The 22,120-nt window shown below is 34.6% G+C and overlaps 1 protein-coding gene across 3 annotated transcripts; it reads right to left on the bottom strand.

Annotated features, from left to right (window-relative positions):
• Nucleotides 1-1,183: 1,183 nt before the first annotated feature.
• Nucleotides 1,184-20,747, bottom strand: LOC125645979 (protein ILRUN-like). 3 transcript variants are annotated; one of them, XM_048872039.2, is made up of 5 exons: nt 20,451-20,747; nt 16,875-17,029; nt 15,922-16,119; nt 14,523-14,887; nt 1,184-1,746 (listed from the first exon to the last, which is right to left on the bottom strand). In XM_048872039.2, exons 1-5 carry the CDS (start codon nt 20,606-20,608, stop codon nt 1,687-1,689), a joined length of 936 nt encoding a protein of 311 aa, XP_048727996.2. In that variant the 5' UTR covers nt 20,609-20,747; the 3' UTR covers nt 1,184-1,686. The 3 variants fall into 3 exon arrangements, with proteins under 3 accessions (XP_048727996.2, XP_055997616.1, XP_055997614.1); XM_056141641.1 differs by having other exon boundaries at nt 14,682-14,887; nt 20,451-20,732; XM_056141639.1 differs by lacking the exon at nt 1,184-1,746 and having other exon boundaries at nt 2,202-14,887; nt 20,451-20,732.
• Between the last annotated feature and the right edge of the window lie 1,373 nt (nt 20,748-22,120).

Raw genomic sequence — 22,120 nt, forward strand, 5'->3', positions numbered from 1 at the left:
TGAGTGAAAAATTCTCTCGAGAGACGTTAAACAAGATACAATCAATCAATCAACATCTTAAATGTTAGAAAACAATTTTTAAGAAGTTATATTTAAAATGTATATGTAGACACCCTTGCAGAGTCCATTTACTTTGGTTCAGGGTAAATTAGATATCTCTTACCTTAGTATTTTTCAGTTAGTAGTTCTATATTTAGGCTATCCCAGTGTTTATATTTAATCTTGCCCTAGATTACTTTGAGGTGTATGGAAGCCTGCTGTGTTATAACACTATATTTTTCACAGTGTATGGAATCTTGGTAGTGTCGTAACTTTAGATTTTCTTAATATTTCAGTATTTATTTATTTTCGTAGCTCTGTTAATCTATTTGGGATAGTTTACATTTCCCTCTGGTTATATTTATTCATTTTCATTGGCAAACTTTTTATTTGTTATCAACTACTTTAAAACCATATTTACTTGTGCTATGTTATACAAATGTACATGTATTTGTAAAATTTACGGGTCCTTTCATTTCAAACAAGGTGTTGACTGTTGAACATCATCTGGGATTCACAACAAAACCTGGGTACAACATGGAAACTGTGTTTCGTAATTTACGGATAGCATGATGTCTTTCTGATCCCAAGTACTATTGACAGAGAGTTCTTTTAATAATGACGATAGAACTTGTACTTTGGGAGAAGCTAGACTTCTTTCAGTCCCAGCATACACTGCTTCTCATTACTCATGTAATTTCTTGAAAATTTAAAATCTAGTTGAACTTCGCTGCTGAAAAAAATGTGCAGTTTTCATGGCAACCACCTGTTACATAATACATGTACAACATGGCAGCCTTTAACCATGTCATGCAGAAATTGTTGAAATTAAAAGATTAAAAAGCTGGATTATGTGCTCATATCAGCATTAACAATGTAAAAAAATAATAGAGCAACTGGTTACAAAAGATTGAAGAATAAAAAATAAAACCCCTAAAGTAAACCCCTTTTTTTCCAAATCTGGATGAGAATCTAATAATTCATTTAATTTAATGTGGAGTTATGTAACTCGGGCTATGAATATGATCAGTAATGAAAGCTCTTGACAAATTCACAGTAGTATTTCTGCTTGCTACCAAATTCTATTCATGTTTTTCTTTTTTATAAATAGTTGTACAATATAAAGTATTTCAAAACAAACACATTTAATGTCTGATAAAGCTTTAATACAATTTTTGTGCACAAATATTATGTCACGTTTGAAATAATCATAGTTACGAAAACAAAGTAATAAATCTGTCTATACTTATTTCCTAATCAAGAAGTGTTCACGTGGTTATTAAATAGAGTCTCGTTCATTTTTTATGCTTATTGCATCTGTAAATTGTGGATTAGCTGAGCTTATAATGTTCAGGAAAAATAAAATATATACACCGTGGTTAAAATCTGTGCTTAGTTCTGACGAAACAAGCAGAAACTATTAACAGAAACACAGAGCATTGTAATTGTACAATCTCTTCTCTATCCATGCTTGATATGTTCAAAATTCCTGAATTCAAATTAATCATCACAATGTATTTCTTTCAGTATGTTTCTTCGTCTTTGTGATGTGGTGTCCTATTTTCTGTGACAACATCTCAAAGTCTCAATATACATATATATGCAGAGATCTGGCATGTGTCACTGGTTGGGAAACCTGAACCACTGCTAGGATATATCTAATTCGGACGAGGAGTCTTGTAGATCACAGGATTTTTCTGGTTGTGTCTGAAAAACACAATAAAAACTAAATGTAATTAAACCTGTTGATTATAAAATCTCCCACACCAGACAAGTCATAAAATGTGTACCAAGGATGGGAAGATAACTCTTACTGCCTTGTCGAACAACTAATTGATACGAGACTGGTCTAGTCTATTTCAGGAAGGCAACATAACTGAATAGTGATCTTGTAAGATTTTTATGGGGTAGGGAAGTTATGTACAACCATTTACAATAGACTCAATTCTTTTCAAGATATCTTACCATTTATAAAATAATGGGGTGGGGATGACTCCTGGGGCACTTTGCAACCAACTTCTTTACTTGAGGAACAAGAAAAATATATTGTGGTTCCGGGGTGGGGATGACCCCAGGGCACTTTTGCAACACACTACTCAATGCATTTTGACATGAATAACAAGAAAATAGATGGTTTACTTCAGGTTTAGGTTGGGGATCTCAACTATTTTAAAGATATTTGACTATTTCTGATTTCAATAAGGTGGAATTGACCCCTAGGGGTCATGATCCATACATCAATTTTGTCTTGACTCAAAGATTAAGAATATATTTGGATTAAAGTTATGGTCTACAACTGTCTAAATGTATTTCAGTATTTTTTCGATCTCGGGGATGGGTGTGGTTTTATTTTAGATTTAACATACCACACAAATCGCATATGTGTGTGACTAAGTGAATGATTCTGTAAACCAAATACCAGACATATTCAGGTATGATGTCGTCCTTTTGTTTGTCCAGACCTTGTAGACAAAATACAAAATGAACTGTAAGCTCCAGGATCTTACGACTTGGTACATTTGATCACCATGATGAGAGGAAGATGCCTATTGTTTTTCAAGGTCATTGTATCTCTTAGTAGGAAAACCTTGTAGGCAGAATACAGACCAAACCATAAGCTCCAGGATTTTACAACTTGGTACATTTGATCACTATGATAAGAGGAAGATGCCAATTGTTTTCAAGGTCAAAGGTCAAGGTTGTAGTATCACTTAGTAGGAAAACTTTGAAGGCAGGATGCAGATCAAAGCAAAAGCTCCAGGATCTTACAACTTGGTACATTTGATCACCATAAGATGTCTATTGTTTTTCAAGGTCAAAGGTCAAGGTTGTAGTATAAGTTTAAAGGAAAACCTTGTAAGCAGAATAAAGACCAAATTATTGGGGCTAGAACCATAAAACTTGGTACACATACTCCTCATGCCTAGTGGAAGACCCTTTTTGTTCTTCAAGGTCAAAGGTCAAGATCGTATTGCTTAGTAGGAAACCTTGTAGGCAGGATACAGACCAAACCGTTTGAGTTATGACCATCAAACTTGGTACATATAATTACACCTTATGCCAAGTAAAGGATACCTATTGTTTCTCAAGGTCAAAGGTCAAGGTTGTAGTATTACTTAGTAGAAAAACCTTGTTTTCGTTACAGATATTGCCCTGAAATCTAGTAGCAAACTTCCTCTCAGGGGAATATAAATGCAGTTTGCATTTCAGCTGGATTTGTACCATGACTTACTTTAAGGGTAAAAGTAGGTCAAACAATTTTCCAGAATTTTCTTATTATAAATACAAGTATTGTCCTGAAATTTTGTCACAACCTCCTTCTCAGAGAAATACATAATCAGTTCACACTTTAACTTGATTGGTTCACTGTGACCTACTTTAGGGCTAATAATAGGTCAAATAGTTTTCTGGACTTTTTCTCATCATGGATACAGATATTGCACTGAAGGTCTAATGGGTGAATGTTGTACTCTTGTCTCTGTTTTCAAAGTTTTAACCATTTACAACATACTCAATTTTTTACAGGGGTTTCTATAATAAACATAATCCCCCTTTGACCCCCCCCCCCCCAATATATGTCTTAAAGTCCCAACATTCAAAGAACAAAAAAGCAACACTTGAAAATTAACCCCATTGTATCATCTCCTATAGGTTTACAGAACTTTAGTAAACAGACTGCACTAAACAAAAATGTCAAAACAAGTTTATGTGTGAGATATAAAATAATTCCATTAAGAAGAATGATAAAAGAATAATAAGTCTCAAAACTTCATTTGGGAATTTTTAAAATATACGGGATTGATTGATTAATTGAATGAATATTGTTTAACATCCCTCTTGAGAATATTTCACTCATATGGAAACGCCACCATTGTCAGTGAAGGGCTGCTTTAGGCCTATGCTCGGCTCTTATGGCCTTTCAGCAGGGAGGGATCTTTATTGTGCCACACCTGCTGTGACAAGGGACCTCGGTTTTTGCGGTCTCTTCCGAAGTCGTCTTTTCCGAAAGACCGCCCCATTTAGTTGCCTTTTACGACAAGCAAGGGGTACTGAGGACCTACTCTTACCCCACAGAATATCAAAGAAGTGTAATGACAAATTTAACACATCTCAACACATACATGTGTAACAAGATGAGTTTGTGAAATATTTTGCCCCTACTGTGACCAAACTGTCAATTTTGACCTAACTCATAATACACACGGAACTATCAATTCTTGATTCACAAAGCAGGAAATTCTACGTGTATTTTGCATCATTAAAAAATTATGACCAAATCTAAAGTGACAATATTATTCCCAATCTTTGTTTTCTGGGTCATGAATAAAATTCTAATAAAGGAAGTTTAAAATCAACCCTTTGTGTAATAGTGGAACATGTATGGACGATAGTTGTGTTTGTATTACATGTACATACATAAAAAAGATTTATCTTGTCATTTTGTCACCAAAAATTGAATTTAAAAAAAATTGCTTTATATTATATAAATAATTTCAGTAATAACACCAGTAGTATTTAATTATTTCAAACACTTTTTAACCTCAAAGCAGGCACATGAATTTGTAATTTTGGTGATTAAATAATTATTGCAAGACATTAATTCTTCCTTACACAGTATACACATGTATATTTCTTTACACTAAAAGCAGTTATGTAATGTAGTTTTATTAGGTTCCTCTTGTTTTTGCACAAAATATATTTATTAGTCATTAATATATATTCCAATGTCATTGAGAGATTTTGAGAAAAAATGGTTGCCATCACTTGCACAGCTAATGCCCCTTTAAAATGAGATTTACTAGACACCTATTATATATACTTGTTACAATAAGCTTTCTCTAGTAGCTGTAATTTCAAATTATCTTGAACCTCATAAAAAGTTGTAACACACAGTTAGACTTTGCTCTTCCTCTCTATTATAACAAAATGCCGCAACAGAAATGCATGCGTCACAGATGACTGAAACTGATACTAGCTTACCGCATTATGACAACTAATACAGGAAGTAAGAACGCCATGTTTTATGACGTCCCTCAACAAAATACACAGAGAAGCTTCAGCACATCTGATTTTCCTCTTTTTATCATGTTTGTGGGGATATCTAATGAACATGAATTGAGGAAAGAAACTTTATGATCTCCTTCAATTTTATCTTCACAACTTTCCTGAAAGGTTGATACAGTTTTTAGTAGTTGTTATCACACATATGGCATTCAAACAGACATAGAATGCATGTAAGCTGCGTTCACTATCCCATTCCCTTCTCCAAACAACATGCTCCTGAAATCTGTCAATGTCATATCATCAGACTGTGACACGGGTCAATAACTTTGCCATACAGTGAGAATGTGGACTATAATGAATTTGCCACTTACTGGTAAATTACATAACTAAGTGGTACTGAAAATTATGACATTGACCTCAAAACCTACAAGCATGTTCCTCTGACTAAAAGTCTCTATCGAGACAGTAGCTCTACTCATCAGGTCCAAAACCACAAAATCTATAAAGAAACACTCAAAATGCATCACTGAAAATGATAAAAACCACAAAATCTATAAAGAAAGACTTGAAATGTATCACTGAAAAATAATAACAAGAGACCCATAGGCCATATCGCTCACCTGGGCTCATTTCAAAAGATTTTTCCTAATATATATTCGCATGTAAAACTTTGGTTCCTTTTGTGGCCTCAACCTATTCCCGGGGGCCATGATTTTTTCAAACTTGAATCTTCACGAAGTCAGGAAGCTTTCATGTAAGGCCTTTTTTTTTTTATTGAGTTGGTTTACGGATCCGCCACACTGATTTTTTGGGATGTTGGAAAAAAAATAAAATGGTTTTTCACTCCTTTTTATATTTCCGACGCTGTAATTTTTCCTTTTCACAAAGAAAAAAAAAATAAAAAAGAAAGAAAAGAAAATAGATTCCGCTGGACTGGATATTTGAACAGACGCCTCCGTCGAAATCTCTGGACAGTCCATAATATTCATGTGTGGAGTATCTTCAGACGGTGCTAACAATTATTCTGCACCTTAGTAACAATGATTTTTGCTTCCAGTAAGTTATCTGTTTATGAAACTAACTTCTAATTAGCATTAGTTATGCATTGCATACCATTTAGATATGTAAATCCCAAAATAAAAACAAACACTTGTTTTCAGATGGCATCCATTACGTACGTTGGGTTGCACTAATCACCTAAACAAGTATAGCCCTACCTGACCTTACCATGCATACATTTTGCTGAGGATACACTTTTCAATTCTTATTAATGAATTTTAAAGAAATATTCTTCATAATTAATATGTGTAATTCTTCATATATTGAAGGAGGTTGAAAACATATTCAACATTATTGAATTCATTCATTGTGTAAAATTTGTTGACTACCAACAATAAATTGATCTGACCTATATAAAATTCAGAAATTTTGAATAAATGTTTATAGGGTTCATGAATTTTATTTATAACTTTACTTGACTTCATAAATAAGACTTTGAAAGTAAATTTTTAGACAAAATATATGCTTGGTAAGGTCAGTCAGGATTTTAGTACTTCAGGTGATTAGTGGGTCCCTATATACATGTACGTCATGGATGCCATCTTTTGAATGGAAAAATTTTGTGGTTCATTTATTTTGGGATTTACATAACTAAACAGTAAACCATGGACATTTGATAATGATAGAAAGTTAATTTAATAAACAAATAACATTTTTGAAGGAAACAGCATTGTTGCCAAGGTGCACAATAGTCGCTATATACCATTGTCTTAAGTTGACAGTGAAGAGAATATGAAAGTTGATAATAAAACATTGACCTCAAATCAAGTTCATTTTTATTAACATTTTGTCATTTGAACTTTTTTTTTTTTTACCTCTTTTGAACGGATTTGAAAATTTTGAAATCCGTAAACCAATTTAAAAAAAAATTGGCCTAAACATAAACTTTTCTGGCCCAGTGATTTTTCAGATTTTTAATGATTTTCCCTATATATTTGTATGTAAAATTTGACCCCATCTTACCCCTGGGGACCATGATTTTTACAAACTTGAATCTGCACTATGACAGGAAGCTTTCGTGCAAATGTAAACTTCTTTTGTCCAATGGTTCTTAAAGACCCATCTCATGACCATACGGTTGGTGAAAATGTAGGCGGAGCCTAATGTAACCAGATGTTATTTACCTGGAGTGACCAGGGTCTACCAAGGTGATAATTGGTATATCCCATGGCACCCAAAGAAAGACACAGAGACAGAACATGGTAGAAATCTACCTGTCCCTGCTTTTTTTAAAAATATAGTTTTGATATACACAGGACCTGTCTCTGGGACCTCTGCAGAGTGTCCATGGTCATAGTGTTTGAATAATGGTTATATTCCTAAGGGTAGCTGACACACAGTCTACACCCACCCTCTCTTTCTCTCTCTTACTCTCAGTTATTGACTCGATGAATAATTTCTGTTATAAATATAGAGGTGTCATAAATTGATGACAAATTATTTCAATAAGTTACAAATTTTAGAAATTATTGTGCAAATTATTGTTTGATTTCTGATTGTGTAATTTATAATACATGTATATAGAGGGGAAAAAACTACAATTATATTGAAATTGCATTGTTCAGGGGTCTTTTTAAAAACAATTGAATTACCAGAAAATAGCAGTTGTGGACAGGTCAATGCTATCAAAACTCAGGTATACTGGGCTTCCTCAAGATCTAAAGAATGTATGTAGGTACTGGCTGTTATTGTTATCAAAACACCTCTATGGGGTAGCTCCAGACCACCGTGACTGCAGATGTCACTCCACCTGAGATCTATTGTTAAATGTTTGATTGACAAGCACCTTACAATTTGTGGGTGTTAACTTAGAATTGGGTCTTTAAGGAGAAATTTTTCCCCCCTATTCATTATAGTTATGTAAAACTTTGATCCCCTATTGTGGCCCCATCCTAGCCACAGGGGTCATGACTTTAACAAACTTGAATCTGCACTATGTCAGGAAGCTTTCATGTAAATATCAGCTTTTCTGACTCAGTGGTTCTTGAGAAGAAGATTTTTAAAGATTGTTCCTATATATTTGTATGTAAAACTTTGATCCACTATTGTGGCCCCATCCTACCACTGGGGGACATGATTTTGAGAAACTTGAATCTGCACTATGTCAGAAAGCTTTCATATAAACATCAGTTTTTCTGGCTTAGTGGTTCTTGAGAAGTAGATAATTTCAGCTCTTCTGGCCCAGTGGTTCTTGAGGAGAAGATTCTTAAAAGACCCCACCCTATTTTTGCATTTTTGTGATTATCTTCTTTTTGAATTGGAAATTGTTTTTTATGTGATATGACTGAAAATATTGAACACCTGATTTTCAAATGTAAAAATGTACAAAACATTTGGAAAATTGTAAGTCTCACCACAAAAGTTAACATCAGATGGAAAGATATATTGATTGGATTTCATCATGAAAATAACAGAAAGGTACAATTGTTAAACAATATCATATCTTTTGTTGCTCTCAAAATATATAAATATAAGATGTTCTGTAGACTAGAAAATGTGGATGAACAGGAATACAATATTCAGAACCATATCAAACAAAAAGTTTTATTTTGGTATAAAATTTTGAAATACTGTAAATGTAATCTAAATATGGATGTTATAGAAAAACTAGGTAATGTTTTGTGACATGTATGTATATGTGTGTGTATATGTGTGTATGTATATGTGTACATACTGTCATCACATTGTATATTTTTATAATACACACTATGAACTTATTCATAGTAACAAGGTTTATTTTTTTGTGTGATTGAAATCAATATTATAAATGTATTTAATAAACCGCTACTTCCGGGAGTAACCTGTCTCCCAGCTAGGCTGCCTAAGGGTCATCTATGGACTCTTTAAGTTGGCGTGTGTGGACCTTTAAGGCAGCATGAGCGGTATATTAACTCTTCAGTCTATTTATATAACATTATTTTTATGAATCAAATCTTAAATCATTTCATCTATAGTGATGTTCTTTTTTCTTTAAAAAAAATGTATAATATTTTGTTTTGTTTGTCCAAACAAATATCATAATTGATACACATAATAATTTTTTAAATATACATTATAATACGCTAGACAGATAAATATACTTAAGCTTGTACATTATAAAATAGAATTTATAGAATGTGCCCTGCGTGGCACAGTAGGAAATGTCTTGTTAAATTTTGAGGGAGCTTAGCCAGGGCCCCATCCCTGACAGCTGCCCTATCGTGTACTTTATTATTACTATCATTATTGTTATAGAATAGGTTCTGGGAAATAAAATATATATATATATTTAAAAAAAAAAGAAAAAGAAAAATCTTCTTTTTGAAGGCTCTTTACCCAAGGATGCTTTTGGTGAAGTTTGGTTATAAATGGCCCAGTGGTTCTGGAGAAGAAGTCGAAAATGTAAAAAGTTTACAGACAAGATGGACAGACAACAGACAACAGGCAATCAGAAAAGCTCACTTTCAGCTCAGATGAGTTAAAAAACACAACATCTATTAAGAAACACTCAAATGTGTCACTGAAAATAATAATAAAACAAACTCCTGAGAATCCAGAGAAAACCCAGAGTATTACTGAGTACCCAGAGTAGATTTCGAGTGACTTTAATATTTATGTACTGAGTGGAGATACTGATTGGCACTGACAAGTCCTGGAATTGACATTTCATAGTTGTCTGATTGCCTGAGGCAAGTCAAATCTTTGTTCTGGCAAGTGAAACTCTATTCTCAATAAATATGTATGTGTTTGGCTTATAACTCTATTCTCAATAAATATATATGTATCTAAGTGATAACGTTATACTGAAAATAACCAACACTCCTGGATTGCACACCTTATCCTGTGGATCATGGTTTCATAACAAAGTTGAACTGAAGTAAGCATGGGTTTTTAGTCTTCTCTCTTTAAGTATTTTGGGAACTTTTCGTGCGTTTTAGTCATTAAAGCTCACAGTAAAAGCCAGGGCTTCACATTCAATTACTATAATGAATATCTGTAATCAATGAATTTGCAGGTCCATATACACGGTTTAATATATAATGAATATCTGTAATCAATGAATATGCAGGTCCATATACACAGTTTAATTAAATATATAATGAATATCTGTAATCAATGAATATGCAGGTCCATATACACAGTTTAATTAAATATATAATGAATATCTGTAATCAATGAATATGCAGGTCCATATACACAGTTTAATTAAATATATAATGAATATCTGTAATCAATGAATATGCAGGTCCACGTATACTGTTTTAATATATAATGAATATCTGTAATCAAAGAATATGCAGGTCCATATACACTGTTTGATACATAATGAATATCTGTAATCAATGAATATGCAGGTCCACATACATTGTTTTCATATACATGTATAATGAATATCTGTAATCAATGAATATGCAGGTCCACGTATACTGTTTTAATATATAATGAATATCTGTAATCAAAGAATATGCAGGTCCATATACACTGTTTGATACATAATGAATATCTGTAATCAATGAATATGCAAGTCCACGTATACTGTTTTAATATATAATGAATATCTGTAATCAATGAATATGCAGATCCATGTACACTGTTTTAATATATAATGAATATCTGTAATCAATGAATATGCAGGTCCATATACACGGTTTAATATATAATGAATATCTGTAATCAATGAATATGCAGGTCCACGTATACTGTTTTAATATATAATGAATATCTGTAATCAATGAATATGCAGATCCATGTACACTGTTTTAATATATAATGAATATCTGTAATCAATGAATATGCAGATCCACGTATACTGTTTTAATATATAATGAATATCTGTAATCAATGAATATGCAGATCCATGTACACTGTTTTAATATATAATGAATATCTGTAATCAATGAATATGCAGATCCATGTACACTGTTTTAATATATAATGAATATCTGTAATCAATGAATATGCAGATCCATGTACACTGTTTTAATATATAATGAATATCTGTAATCAATGAATATGCAGATCCATGTACACTGTTTTAATATATAACGAATATCTGTAATCAATGAATATGCAGGTCCATGTATACTGTTTTAATATATAATGAATATCTGTAATCAATGAATATGCAGGTCCATATACACAGTTTAATTAAATATATAATGAATATCTGTAATCAATGAATATGCAGGTCCACGTATATTATTATACAAAATAAGTTGTGATACCGTCATTACCGTGTGATTCTAGGGTAAATCAGAGGGTACTGAGGTGATACTGTGTGACTCTGGGGTAAATCAGAGGGTACTGAGGTGACACTGTGTGACTCTGGGGTAAATCAGAGGGTACTGAGGTGACACTGTGTGACTCTGGGGTAAATTAGAGGGTACTGAAGTGATATCGTGTGACTCTGGGGTAAATCAGAGGGTACTGAGGTGATACTGTGTGACTCTGGGGTAAATTAGAGGGTACTGAGGTGATATCGTGTGACTCTGGGGTAAATCAGAGGGTACTGAGGTGACTCTGGGGTAAATCAGAGGGTACTGAGGTGATACTGTGTGACTCTGGGGTAAATTAGAGGGTACTGAGGTGATATCGTGTGACTCTGGGGTAAATCAGAGGGTACTGAGGTGATATCGTGTGACTCTGGGGTAAATCAGAGGGTACTGAGGTGATATCGTGTGACTCTGGGGTAAATCAGAGGGTACTGAAGTGATACCATGTGACTCTGGGGTAAATCAGAGGGTACTGAAGTGATACCATGTGACTCTGAGGTAAATCAGAGGATACTGAGGTGACACCGTGTGACCCGGGGTAAATCAGAGGATACTGAGGTGACACCGTGTGACTCTGGGGTAAATCAGAGGGTACTGAGGTGATACCGTGTGACTCTGGGGTAAATCAGAGGGTACTGAGGTGATATCGTGTGACTCTGGGGTAAGTCAGAGGGTACTGAGGTGATACTGTGTGACTCTGGGGTAAATCAGAGGATACTGAGGTGATATCGTGTGACTCTGGGGTAAATCAGAGGGTACTGAGGTGATATCGTGTGACTCTGGGGTAAATCAGAGGATACTGAGGTGACACCGTGTGACTCTGGGGTAAATCAGAGGGTACTGAGGTGATACTGTGTGACTCTGGGGTAAGTCAGAGGGTACTGAGGTGATACTGTGTGACTCTGGGGTAAATCAGAGGGTACTGAGGTGATATCGTGTGACTCTGGGGTAAGTCAGAGGGTACTGAGGTGATACTGTGTGACTCTGGGGTAAATCAGAGGGTACTGAGGTGACTCTGGGGTAAATCAGAGGGTACTGAGGTGATACTGTGTGACTCTGGGGTAAATCAGAGGGTACTGAGGTGATACTGTCTGACTCTGGGGTAAATCAGAGGGTACTGAGGTGATACTGTCTGACTCTGGGGTAAATCAGAGGGTACTGAGGTGATACTGTGTGACTCTGGGGTAAGTCAGAGGGTACTGAACTATCCCTCATTGACCCAGATTGCCAGCTTTAATCCACAAAGCTAAATAGACAGGTTAAGAATATCAAAGTGCAAAAGAATATGTCATTTCTGTTTTTTCTACACCTAGTATTATATGGTACAGATTCATGATGTTTAGATATATATATATATCCTAATGATTTTTTACTCACAACGGCAGAAGGCCACTATAAATAGGTCTCTCCGATGATATTGAACCAATCAAATCAAACTTTAGGAATTGTAAGTGATATACTTGTATTTCCTGTTTTGCTAGTCATTTAGAAGTCAACAGCAGTGCTCCAAGTTGCAAGTAAAATGGTCGCATTTGCGACCAGGAAATCGATTTTGCGACTAGAGATTATAACTACATGTAAGTCGCATTTTCGCGAGTGGAGAAAAATTGGACATCTAGTAAAATTTTATAATCGGGATCGGAAGTCTGAATAAATATTTTTCAGTCTCGGTCAAAGCAGCATTTGAAAGCAATAAAGATGGCGGGAAAACGAGGGTTAGAGCACTTTGGAGTTATTGGTAGTAAAAAATAGAAACCTCAGCGTAGTACATGTAACGAAGAAATTCAAGAATCACACGGAAAAAGTTCTGCATCTAAAAATGACGTAGCTGTGTCTAAAGAAAAATGCAAAAGTAAAGGAAGAACCCCAGTCCTGAAATGGCTAAAGGAATTTTCGTGGTTAATATACAGAGATGGCAAAATGTTTTGCAGAATTTGTGAGACCAATCAGCCAGGAAAGTCCACCATTTCTGGACACCCATTGTCCGATTTCGCTACGACCAGGTGTACATCTTTCAAACATGGAAGTGTGACTATTCATGGTAACAGTAAGAGACGTATCTTTGTCCGTGACTGCATTTTTAGCAGTAAGTCTAGCGGGGCAACTGTTGCTGCTAATTTTCAAAGACAATTACAAACTGGGGATGGACATGTAGTGTTCTTATTGATGCTGGTACTGATTGTTCAGCAAAAGATCCAACAAAAGTAGAAGCTCTTGTTCGCATAAGCAGTGAAGGCCCATTATTAAGGACCTTAAAAAGCAAATCCTTGTGTGGAATGCTGGGTTTTCTTCCCCAGAAGCGTACTGTAAAATATACAGGATATTCAGGATGACCCAACGCAATACAACTTTTGCCAGAGTAAATACTTGACTTGTTAGCATCCAGCATGTTTCGCAGCACATTTCTATTCAATTTAAAAATAAAACAAACAAGAGCTACTGTGAGCAATGCTCACTAAGAATACCCCCTGCTTACCCCAATCTCCCAAAGGGTGTTGGTAATAGGTATAAACTACCTCTTTTCTGAGTGTAAAAAACAAATGGCATGACAAACCGAACCATATTGCTACTTCGATGTCCAGTGCACGTGACCTTTGACCCCAAAATCAATAGGGAACATCTTCATCCCATGTGTAGTCCATATGTATGATATGGTGACTGTAGGTGGAAAGGATAACGCTTTAGAGCCCGGAAACCATATTGCTTCTTCGATGTCCAGTGCGCTTGACCTTTGACCTTTTGACCCCAAAATCGATAGGGAACATCTTCATCCCATGGGTAGTCCATATATATGATATGGTGACGGTAGGTGGAAAGGATAATGCTTTAGAGCCCGGAAACCATTGCGTCTACAGACGGACGGACAGACGGACAACCCGATTCCAGTATACCCCCCCCCCCCCCCACAACTTGTTGCGGGGGGTATAACAAAACGCATGGATGGGTGTTGATTTTTTTCTTGCAAGTCTTATTTACAAAATCTTTTACCATGGCGAGTAGAAATTTTGAAAATGGCGACTAGAAATTTGAAAATGGTGACCAGAAATATTTCTAGGTCACCATTTTGCGACCTGATAGCAGATGCGACTTGGAGCACTGAACAGACAAATGAATTTTGGTAAAGACTGTAATGTAATCTTTAGTTTTGTACCATAAGCAAAACCTTACCTGAAAGAGTGAACATGCAGCAGAAAAAGTATTTGGGAGTGGACAAGTCATTTGCTGAGAATAAGAACTTCCTGCCATGGCTGAGGGTGGACTAAGCTGTGCAGGATATGGACTTCCTAACTGTGCAGTCATCGATGAATTCGGAGACATGTTACTTACGGGACTTCCTGGAAATGATAAGCGTGGGGGAGAAAAACTAGGTCTTGGAATTTCACTAATGTCACTTTTCACAGGGGAAGCAAAAGGATTTGGTAATGGTTGAGAGTGACTAGAATGTCCTTGTGAGTCCGTTCCAAATTTAGACATTTTTTGCGTTATATCAAGTAATCCACCAACATCCACTTGAATGATCACCCATATCACATCTGTTGAAGAGAGAGGGAAAAATATGGTCAATTTAGATTCTTTGTACAATTAGAAATTTTTAGCTGCATATAACACATGTACGGTAATATATGACATCCTGTTTTGTACAATGAAAGGTGAAGATAACGAACAGTGATCAATCTCATAATTCCTATAAGCAATACAAAATAGATAGTTGAGCAAACACGGACCCCTGGACACACTAGAGGTGGGATCAGGTGCCTAGGAGGAGTAAGCATCCCCTGTCGACCAGTCAAACCTGCCGTGAGCCCTATATCCTGATCAGGTAAACGGAGTTATCCGTAGTCAAAATCAGTGTGTCAAGAACGGCCTAACATGTCAGACAGCATTTGACGATGTATTGAATTACTTACTCAACAAGAATATACACGTACTGACAAAACATTAGAGATACTTGAGCTGTTGTATAGTACTAAAACTTCAGGTGGATTTTGATATACACACATGTCCATATCTAAAAAAAATTTTAAATTGATTCTGCCTTTCAAACTCCCAAGTTGTAAGTGCATTGAAAAGTATGTCCCAATACAGGTTTTTAATGTATTTCTATATTTCTTCAAATCTTGCACCATTTTAAAAGTAATGAAACAAAGTCGATGGGATGAATACTAACAATATACAATGTACCACGTCCATATTAGTGTTAAAAGTGGACACAATTGACGAAGTACCGGTAATTTTCAACTTCTGAATTTCATAACTGCACATTGTAACATTTGTATTACTGGACATGAATGTTTCTAACATTTGTATTACTGGACATGAATGTTTCTAACATTTGTATTACTGGACATGAATGTTTCTAACATTTGTATTACTGGACATGAATGTTTCTAACATTTGTATTACTGGACATGAATGTTTCTAACATTTGTATTACTGGACATGAATGTTTCTAACATTTGTATTACTGGACATGAATGTTTCTAACATTTGTATCACTGGACATGAATGGTTAGGTTGTTGCAACAAATGTTAAGCCAATGAAAGTATTTCAATAAAGGCCCCTGACCTCCAAAAAACATCCCTGTGGGTGTGGACAGGCGCCATTGACTCTGGTAGACACCTGTGTTGGAGGGGCTGTGCATTTCCACGCTTACTTCGGTTACCTGTCCAGGTAGCAACCCTTCCACAATGACCCGGTCTGTGTTACTTAAATTGTCACCTGTGCAGTAACGTAAGTTACAGCCTGGTGGCCATCTGTCATCTCCTGTAAATTAACACTTTTACAGTGCATTAAGACATTCATCAACCCTATATATAAAGCTGTAAAAATATTCTGAAATAAATACTATTTGGACTGTATAACAAAAATAGGTTTAAAAACCAGACCTAAAGACCATAAACGGAGAATAGACGCAAGTCAAAATTTCAAATCCAGCTAACTTTCGAAATAATTTTCATAGACAAATAAAATTTTCAGTCTATGTTTGCATTTCATTTTTTCCCCCCATAAACCAGCAGTTCTTTTTAAACATTTGTGTTAGATAAATCTTACAATATAAGTGATAAAAATCTTGACTTACAGCTATTCTCAGTTTATGGTCTTGAGGCCAGAAAAACTGCAGTATGAACAGTTGTAGTGCATTGTTCATCACAGTGTTAAATTTTAAGGAATAAAAGTAATATTTATTTGTTTTATAGGATATAAAGTAAGTTTGGACAATTTACGCAATTTTATAATTCGCTTCACTGTTTATAATGCGTAAACTGCCCCTACTTACTTTATATTATCACATAAAACAAATAAAAATTACTTTCATTCCTTAAAAAGATATCAATATCTAGTGAAAACAAAACTAAATATGAGTCTAATTATGTGCATTTTGATATTTAAACAAGTGATATATTTGATATCCTAATACATAATTAGGTTCATGCAATTCTAAATTGGCAGATACATAGAGTAAATACAATGTATCAGTTGAATCAAGTTGATATGCTTTGTGCAGTAGATATCCTAACCTGAGTTTTGTATTCTCCAGGTTTTGGTAAATGTGGTGTTTGGGGGAACAGCCTCCCCCTCCCCAATCGTCACATCACTCAGGAACTTCATACATGGCACCTGTACTGTTGGTTGGTCGTAATCATAGTAGGAACAGATAGCTGCCTGAAGATTCCTATAATTTCATAAACATATGATAATTATAACAATAATATCCCTTCGTTAAGCAGAACTGCCCAATCAGCTACAAGAACCATGTTCAAGTTACGATCCTGTAATTAAAACATATATACAACAGTATTCATTTCTAGATGATACATATAGTCATCAAATTCGATTTCTGTTTCAGACCCCAGTGTCCTATTACATCACATGAATCATTCCACACTTGGCTCCAAATCCAGAGTGTTCCATGCGGTGTTAACATTCCTGTCCAAACATGAAAGCATTCCAATCTCTTTGCTCTTGATAAAGTTTTTGATTGTGTAAAGTGTTCATTCCAGCAAATTCATACAATATCTGGGTCTACAATTTGTGGCAGATGATATTTTAGAAAAGGGGCAAATTTTTCTCTTTCATAGTACTATCATTCAATATTTTTTCTTCAATTATTGACAAAATATAAACTTTTTATAGAGATGCAACGAATTTAGAGGACAATCAGAAGTATTAACCCTGCATAAATAATGCATGTAGTTGAGGATAACATTGAAAATTATTACACTGAGAAAACCAATGTCAATCAAATTTATCACGTGCACAGATAGTGCATGTACGGCTCACTGGTGACTGCTAGATGACATCGTCGGTAAAACATCTAATAAATGTACGACATTCATTATAATAAAACAAATAGTGCATGTAGTTGAGTAACATTGAAAATGTTCACCCATCGAAAACTATTGTAAATCTTGGCTGTGCCTCGGTTGACAATGGTTTTCTCAGGATGAAAATTTTTATTAATATACTTTCATGTAAAATACTCGAATCTGATTGGTCAAGAAGCATTAATGAAAAAACATATTTTTACCCTCTGAGTAGTGATTGATTTGATGTTTTCTGCCACACTTAACAATTTTTCAGTTATATGGTGGCACCCAGTTTTTTTTATTGGTGGAAGAGAGAACCCAGATACAATGCACCTGGTCTCCACCTATCTTCCGAAAGCAAGCTGGGAAACTTTCTCACTTACCGGTGCGAGCGGGATTCGAACTTGCACCGACAGAGGTGAGAGGCCGTGTGATTTTGAGTGCGATGCTCTAACCACTCGGCCACGGAGGCCGATGGGAATCAGTGAGAATTTCATAATTGATGATTGGTTTATTGTAACTAATTATCGATTATGATCAGACATAGAGAAATTCTATAATAAAGTAATTTCACTACTGAAGAAGTGTAAATAAATATTTTTTACCTTTATATTTGTTGTTTCTATTGTTGAGAAGTGTAAATGAATGGTTTCTGTTTGTATTTGTTATTCTTTTACTATTTTAATATCCTTTAATTACATATGCAAAAGTCAATACAATTTTTAGAAGGGTATACACACCAAAAACAGTCAGTTATATCACCATATATCAAAGTTAAATGTTATTAACTGACAATGATCCAGCATAATTAGAATATAATTAACATTCAGCAAAGAAAAATAAGGAAAGAAATTCATTGAAAACATGATATGCATGTGCAGAGTAACAGTGGCCTTTGAAAGTGGTTTTATCCATGTAATTCACACATGGCTTTGCTCGTATCAAGATTCTCTTTGATGGATAATCGTTTGTTTATATGCCTGAATCAAAGTACGTCTATCTGACCATGCAAACAGGCTTTATTCCCCAGGTATGGATACTTTCGTTTTCATGTGCGCTGCCATTACAATAAACAAAACTTTTAGTTTAATAGTTAAGTCACAACAGTTTTTTCAAAAACTACAGTTGTTGAGAAAACAAACTCTAAAAACCGATTACCTAGAATAAAATTTGACAATCAAGCATTTAGAATTTGCCAACTATTGACTGATTTTCGATTATAAACAATGACTGGAACACCACTACGAGTAAAGGAGTAATGTAGTGTGATGAGAATTGAAAGCACACCTTCCAGGGTGATAGCATCTAACAATGGACGATATTGTAAAAATAATCACGTGTCAAATTTGTACGCATACAGTTCGCCACAGATTGTTAGACGACATCGTTTGAGTGTTTGTGATAAACACGAATACCTCCATTTATACAAAACATTGCATGACAGTGATTGATCAAATGTCAACAGACGTTAATTTTTGTGTTGTTTTTTCAATGTTACTCTCAACTACATGCAATATTATATATCATTATACTTTTATGTAAAATACTTGAATCTGATTGGTCGAGAAGCTTTAGAAAAAACATAATGTTACCCTCTGAGAATAGAAAGCACGCGCTCCAGGGTGATGGTATCTTAAAACGGGAAACATTACTTAACAACAAGTGATATTATAAAAATTATCAAATGCTTCAAATCTATGCATGAACAGTTCTCCATGATTGTTAGATATCGTTAGAGCATTTGTAATAAACGAGAATACCCGCATTGATATTCAAAACAGCACATGATAGTGATTGATTAAATGCCAACAGACATAGTCACATAAGTTTTTTCTGCTGTTGTTTATATAACATTAACAGTCTTTGACAAATCCCAGGAGCCTGATACCTGGTCAAACTGGAAGCTGGCATGTGGTAATTACATACTTACAAGCCCAAAGGGCATGTAGATTCCAAGGCTTAAATCTCCTTATGTTTTATAACAATGTACTTTTGCTTTTGATTCGAATGATCAATTCATTCATCAGATGTTTCATTTTCATTCATGAATAACGTAACATATCAAATTAAATATCATCTATAATAGCATTAAATATACTTATAGTGTTCATTTATCTTATTCTCTCAAAGTGAAGCATAAAATTTTAACGACATATTACTCTACTGCGATTTCTGAGAACTAGCTCTTCTGTATTGAAGACACAAAAAATGTACAATAGATGCTCTCGGAAATGTGGATTTCCTTGAAATTGAAAGGCAAATCAGAATAAAATTACTTAATAAAAAATTCTGGGCACGTAAATATTTGTTCCGGCTAGTAGAAGGTCATGCACTGAAAAAAAGATCTAGTGATGACTGCATTCGGTATAATAAAACAAATATTGCATGTAGTTGAGGGTAAAATTGAAAATTTTCACCCCTCGAGAAACCAATGTCAACCTCGGCTACGCCTTGGTTGACAATGGTTTTCTCAGGGTGAAAATTTTCAATGTTATCCTCAACTAAATGCAATGTAATCGTGTAACAGAATATGTGTATTCAAATCTTACACACATTTCACAAAAAATTGGAATTCAATATTGATAATTCTAAATCTAATTCATATATTATATTAAATCTAATGATATTTCGTCATCCTTTTAAATTGGTGGATCCTTCGCGAATGTTTTGACCTCTCAGCTGGTGCAGCTTCCATCATCATACAAATTCGTAGTACAAGACGTGAAAATGATGGACTACATCAACATTTTGTCTGATACATTTCCAGCAGATTCCATGGACACTCACCAGTTATTCATATCGAGAAAAAACGCACATCCTGCTGGATTTAGTTGGTTAGGTTCGAGTAATTTTTGAAATTCTGAGATCAAAACTTCTTTATCTGTTGTTCCCATGGAACTGAACTGCTGAAGCAGCTTGCCCTCCAGCTCATTATCAACATCCATTTTAACAATCAACTAAACGTAAGACATCAGCAGATACGGTGTACATCTTTTTACGTTTCGTTTTCACGGTTTTGAAAGTAGAATTTAGAAACGTACATGACGCTGGAAATTTTCTTCAGTGTGTAAATGCTAGCACCAATCATGAACAGATCATAATTTTCCGGAAAGATTATAACCATCAGTTCCTACGTTCCCTCAGTTATACATGTAAAATAAGGAATGTGTGGTCATAAAACTACAGTATACGACGATGGATAAAATTAGATTGGAAATATTATTCCCTAATATCTCCTAAATTTTCAACTTTTTGAATAGGCTAATCAGGCATGGGCCTGTATCTATCTAACAAATAAAGACAAATTTACTTGGTTGATGATTAATGAAGACAAACCAGTAATTGTCAAATTGAGTGAATATTTAGTGCAAACTTTCAGAAAAAGAAGTGATGCTTTAAAACTGCAAAAATCATTATAGTTTATTATTCATATATTGGTATAATACTGATACTGTCCATCTACTTGTATATATACATGATTAGCAATTCATATAATATGTATGTACTTGTTTCCCCAACATGCTGCATCCACATGCAGTTTGCAGTCTATGTAACCTGTAGTTAATGTTGTAAACTTTCTTTCTTTTTTGAATTTCCTTCTTTATAAAATGTCTTACTGTTGTGCCCTCTGGGCCCAAAATTGGAATGAACTTATCTTATCTTATCTGTAGAACCGGGGGGGGGGGGGTGTTCTATTGTGACAACGCTGTTTTCCCACAATTTCTACATGTAAATTTGATTATTTTCACAAAGTAGAATGCATCGTCTGACACCCCCCTCTTTTTTTTTTTTAAGCTCACCACATTTTCCTGTCGTCCGTCCGTAAACTTTTAATATTTTCTACTTCATCTCAAATGAAGAAATATGTCTCCTACAAAAAGGAGAAAATCAAGAAAATACAAAATTGGAGTAGGGTCATTTTAAAATCTTTTTCTTAAGAACCAATGGTCAGGACCAGAAAAGTTGAAATTAACATAAAAGCTTCATAATAATGTCCAAATAAATAAATACATGGAGAAATAGACACAGTTGTTAAAGGATTTAAAAGAATAAAATCCAAAATGATCGCATTTAACCATTACGATCAGTTCCTGCTAGTACTTTCGCCTTCCGGCTCTATAAGTAGTTTGTCTTAAAAAAAAAAAAAAAACCGTTTCATATCATAGTTACGTGGTAACTTTGAAAAGTAAACGTTCATTGTGACGTCGTAATAACGTCGGGTAACGGTGTTGATGATTTAACGTCACAACCATACACTCAGTGCGCCAAAACAATGGTACACTTTTATGTTAGCGAGTAAAATGTCCAGAGTTTACACATTGATAAATTCTTCAAAAAGAATGTTTGATTCTTATAATTCCAATTCGTTTCATGTATTATCAATTTCAATAATTTGAATAGTTTTCCCACACCATGTGTTATTTGTGTTCAGTCGCGTATATACATGTATACATAAC

Source organism: Ostrea edulis, chromosome 6, assembly GCF_947568905.1.
Source record: "Ostrea edulis chromosome 6, xbOstEdul1.1, whole genome shotgun sequence".
Taxonomy (NCBI): Eukaryota; Metazoa; Mollusca; class Bivalvia; order Ostreida; family Ostreidae; genus Ostrea; species Ostrea edulis.

What these genes read in the sequence shown, in the direction of transcription:
- LOC125645979 (XM_056141639.1), bottom strand. Translation starts at nt 20,608, where the DNA reads ATGGATGTTGATAATGAGCTGGAGGGCAAGCTGCTTCAGCAGTTCAGT. An exon ending in TTTCTCGATATGAATAACTG is followed by an intron (nt 17,030 to 20,450) that starts GTGAGTGTCCAT and finishes ATGAAATTATAG; the next exon opens with GAATCTTCAGGCAGCTATCT. An exon ending in CACAGGGATGTTTTTTGGAG is followed by an intron (nt 14,888 to 15,921) that starts GTCAGGGGCCTT and finishes TCTCTTCAACAG; the next exon opens with ATGTGATATGGGTGATCATT.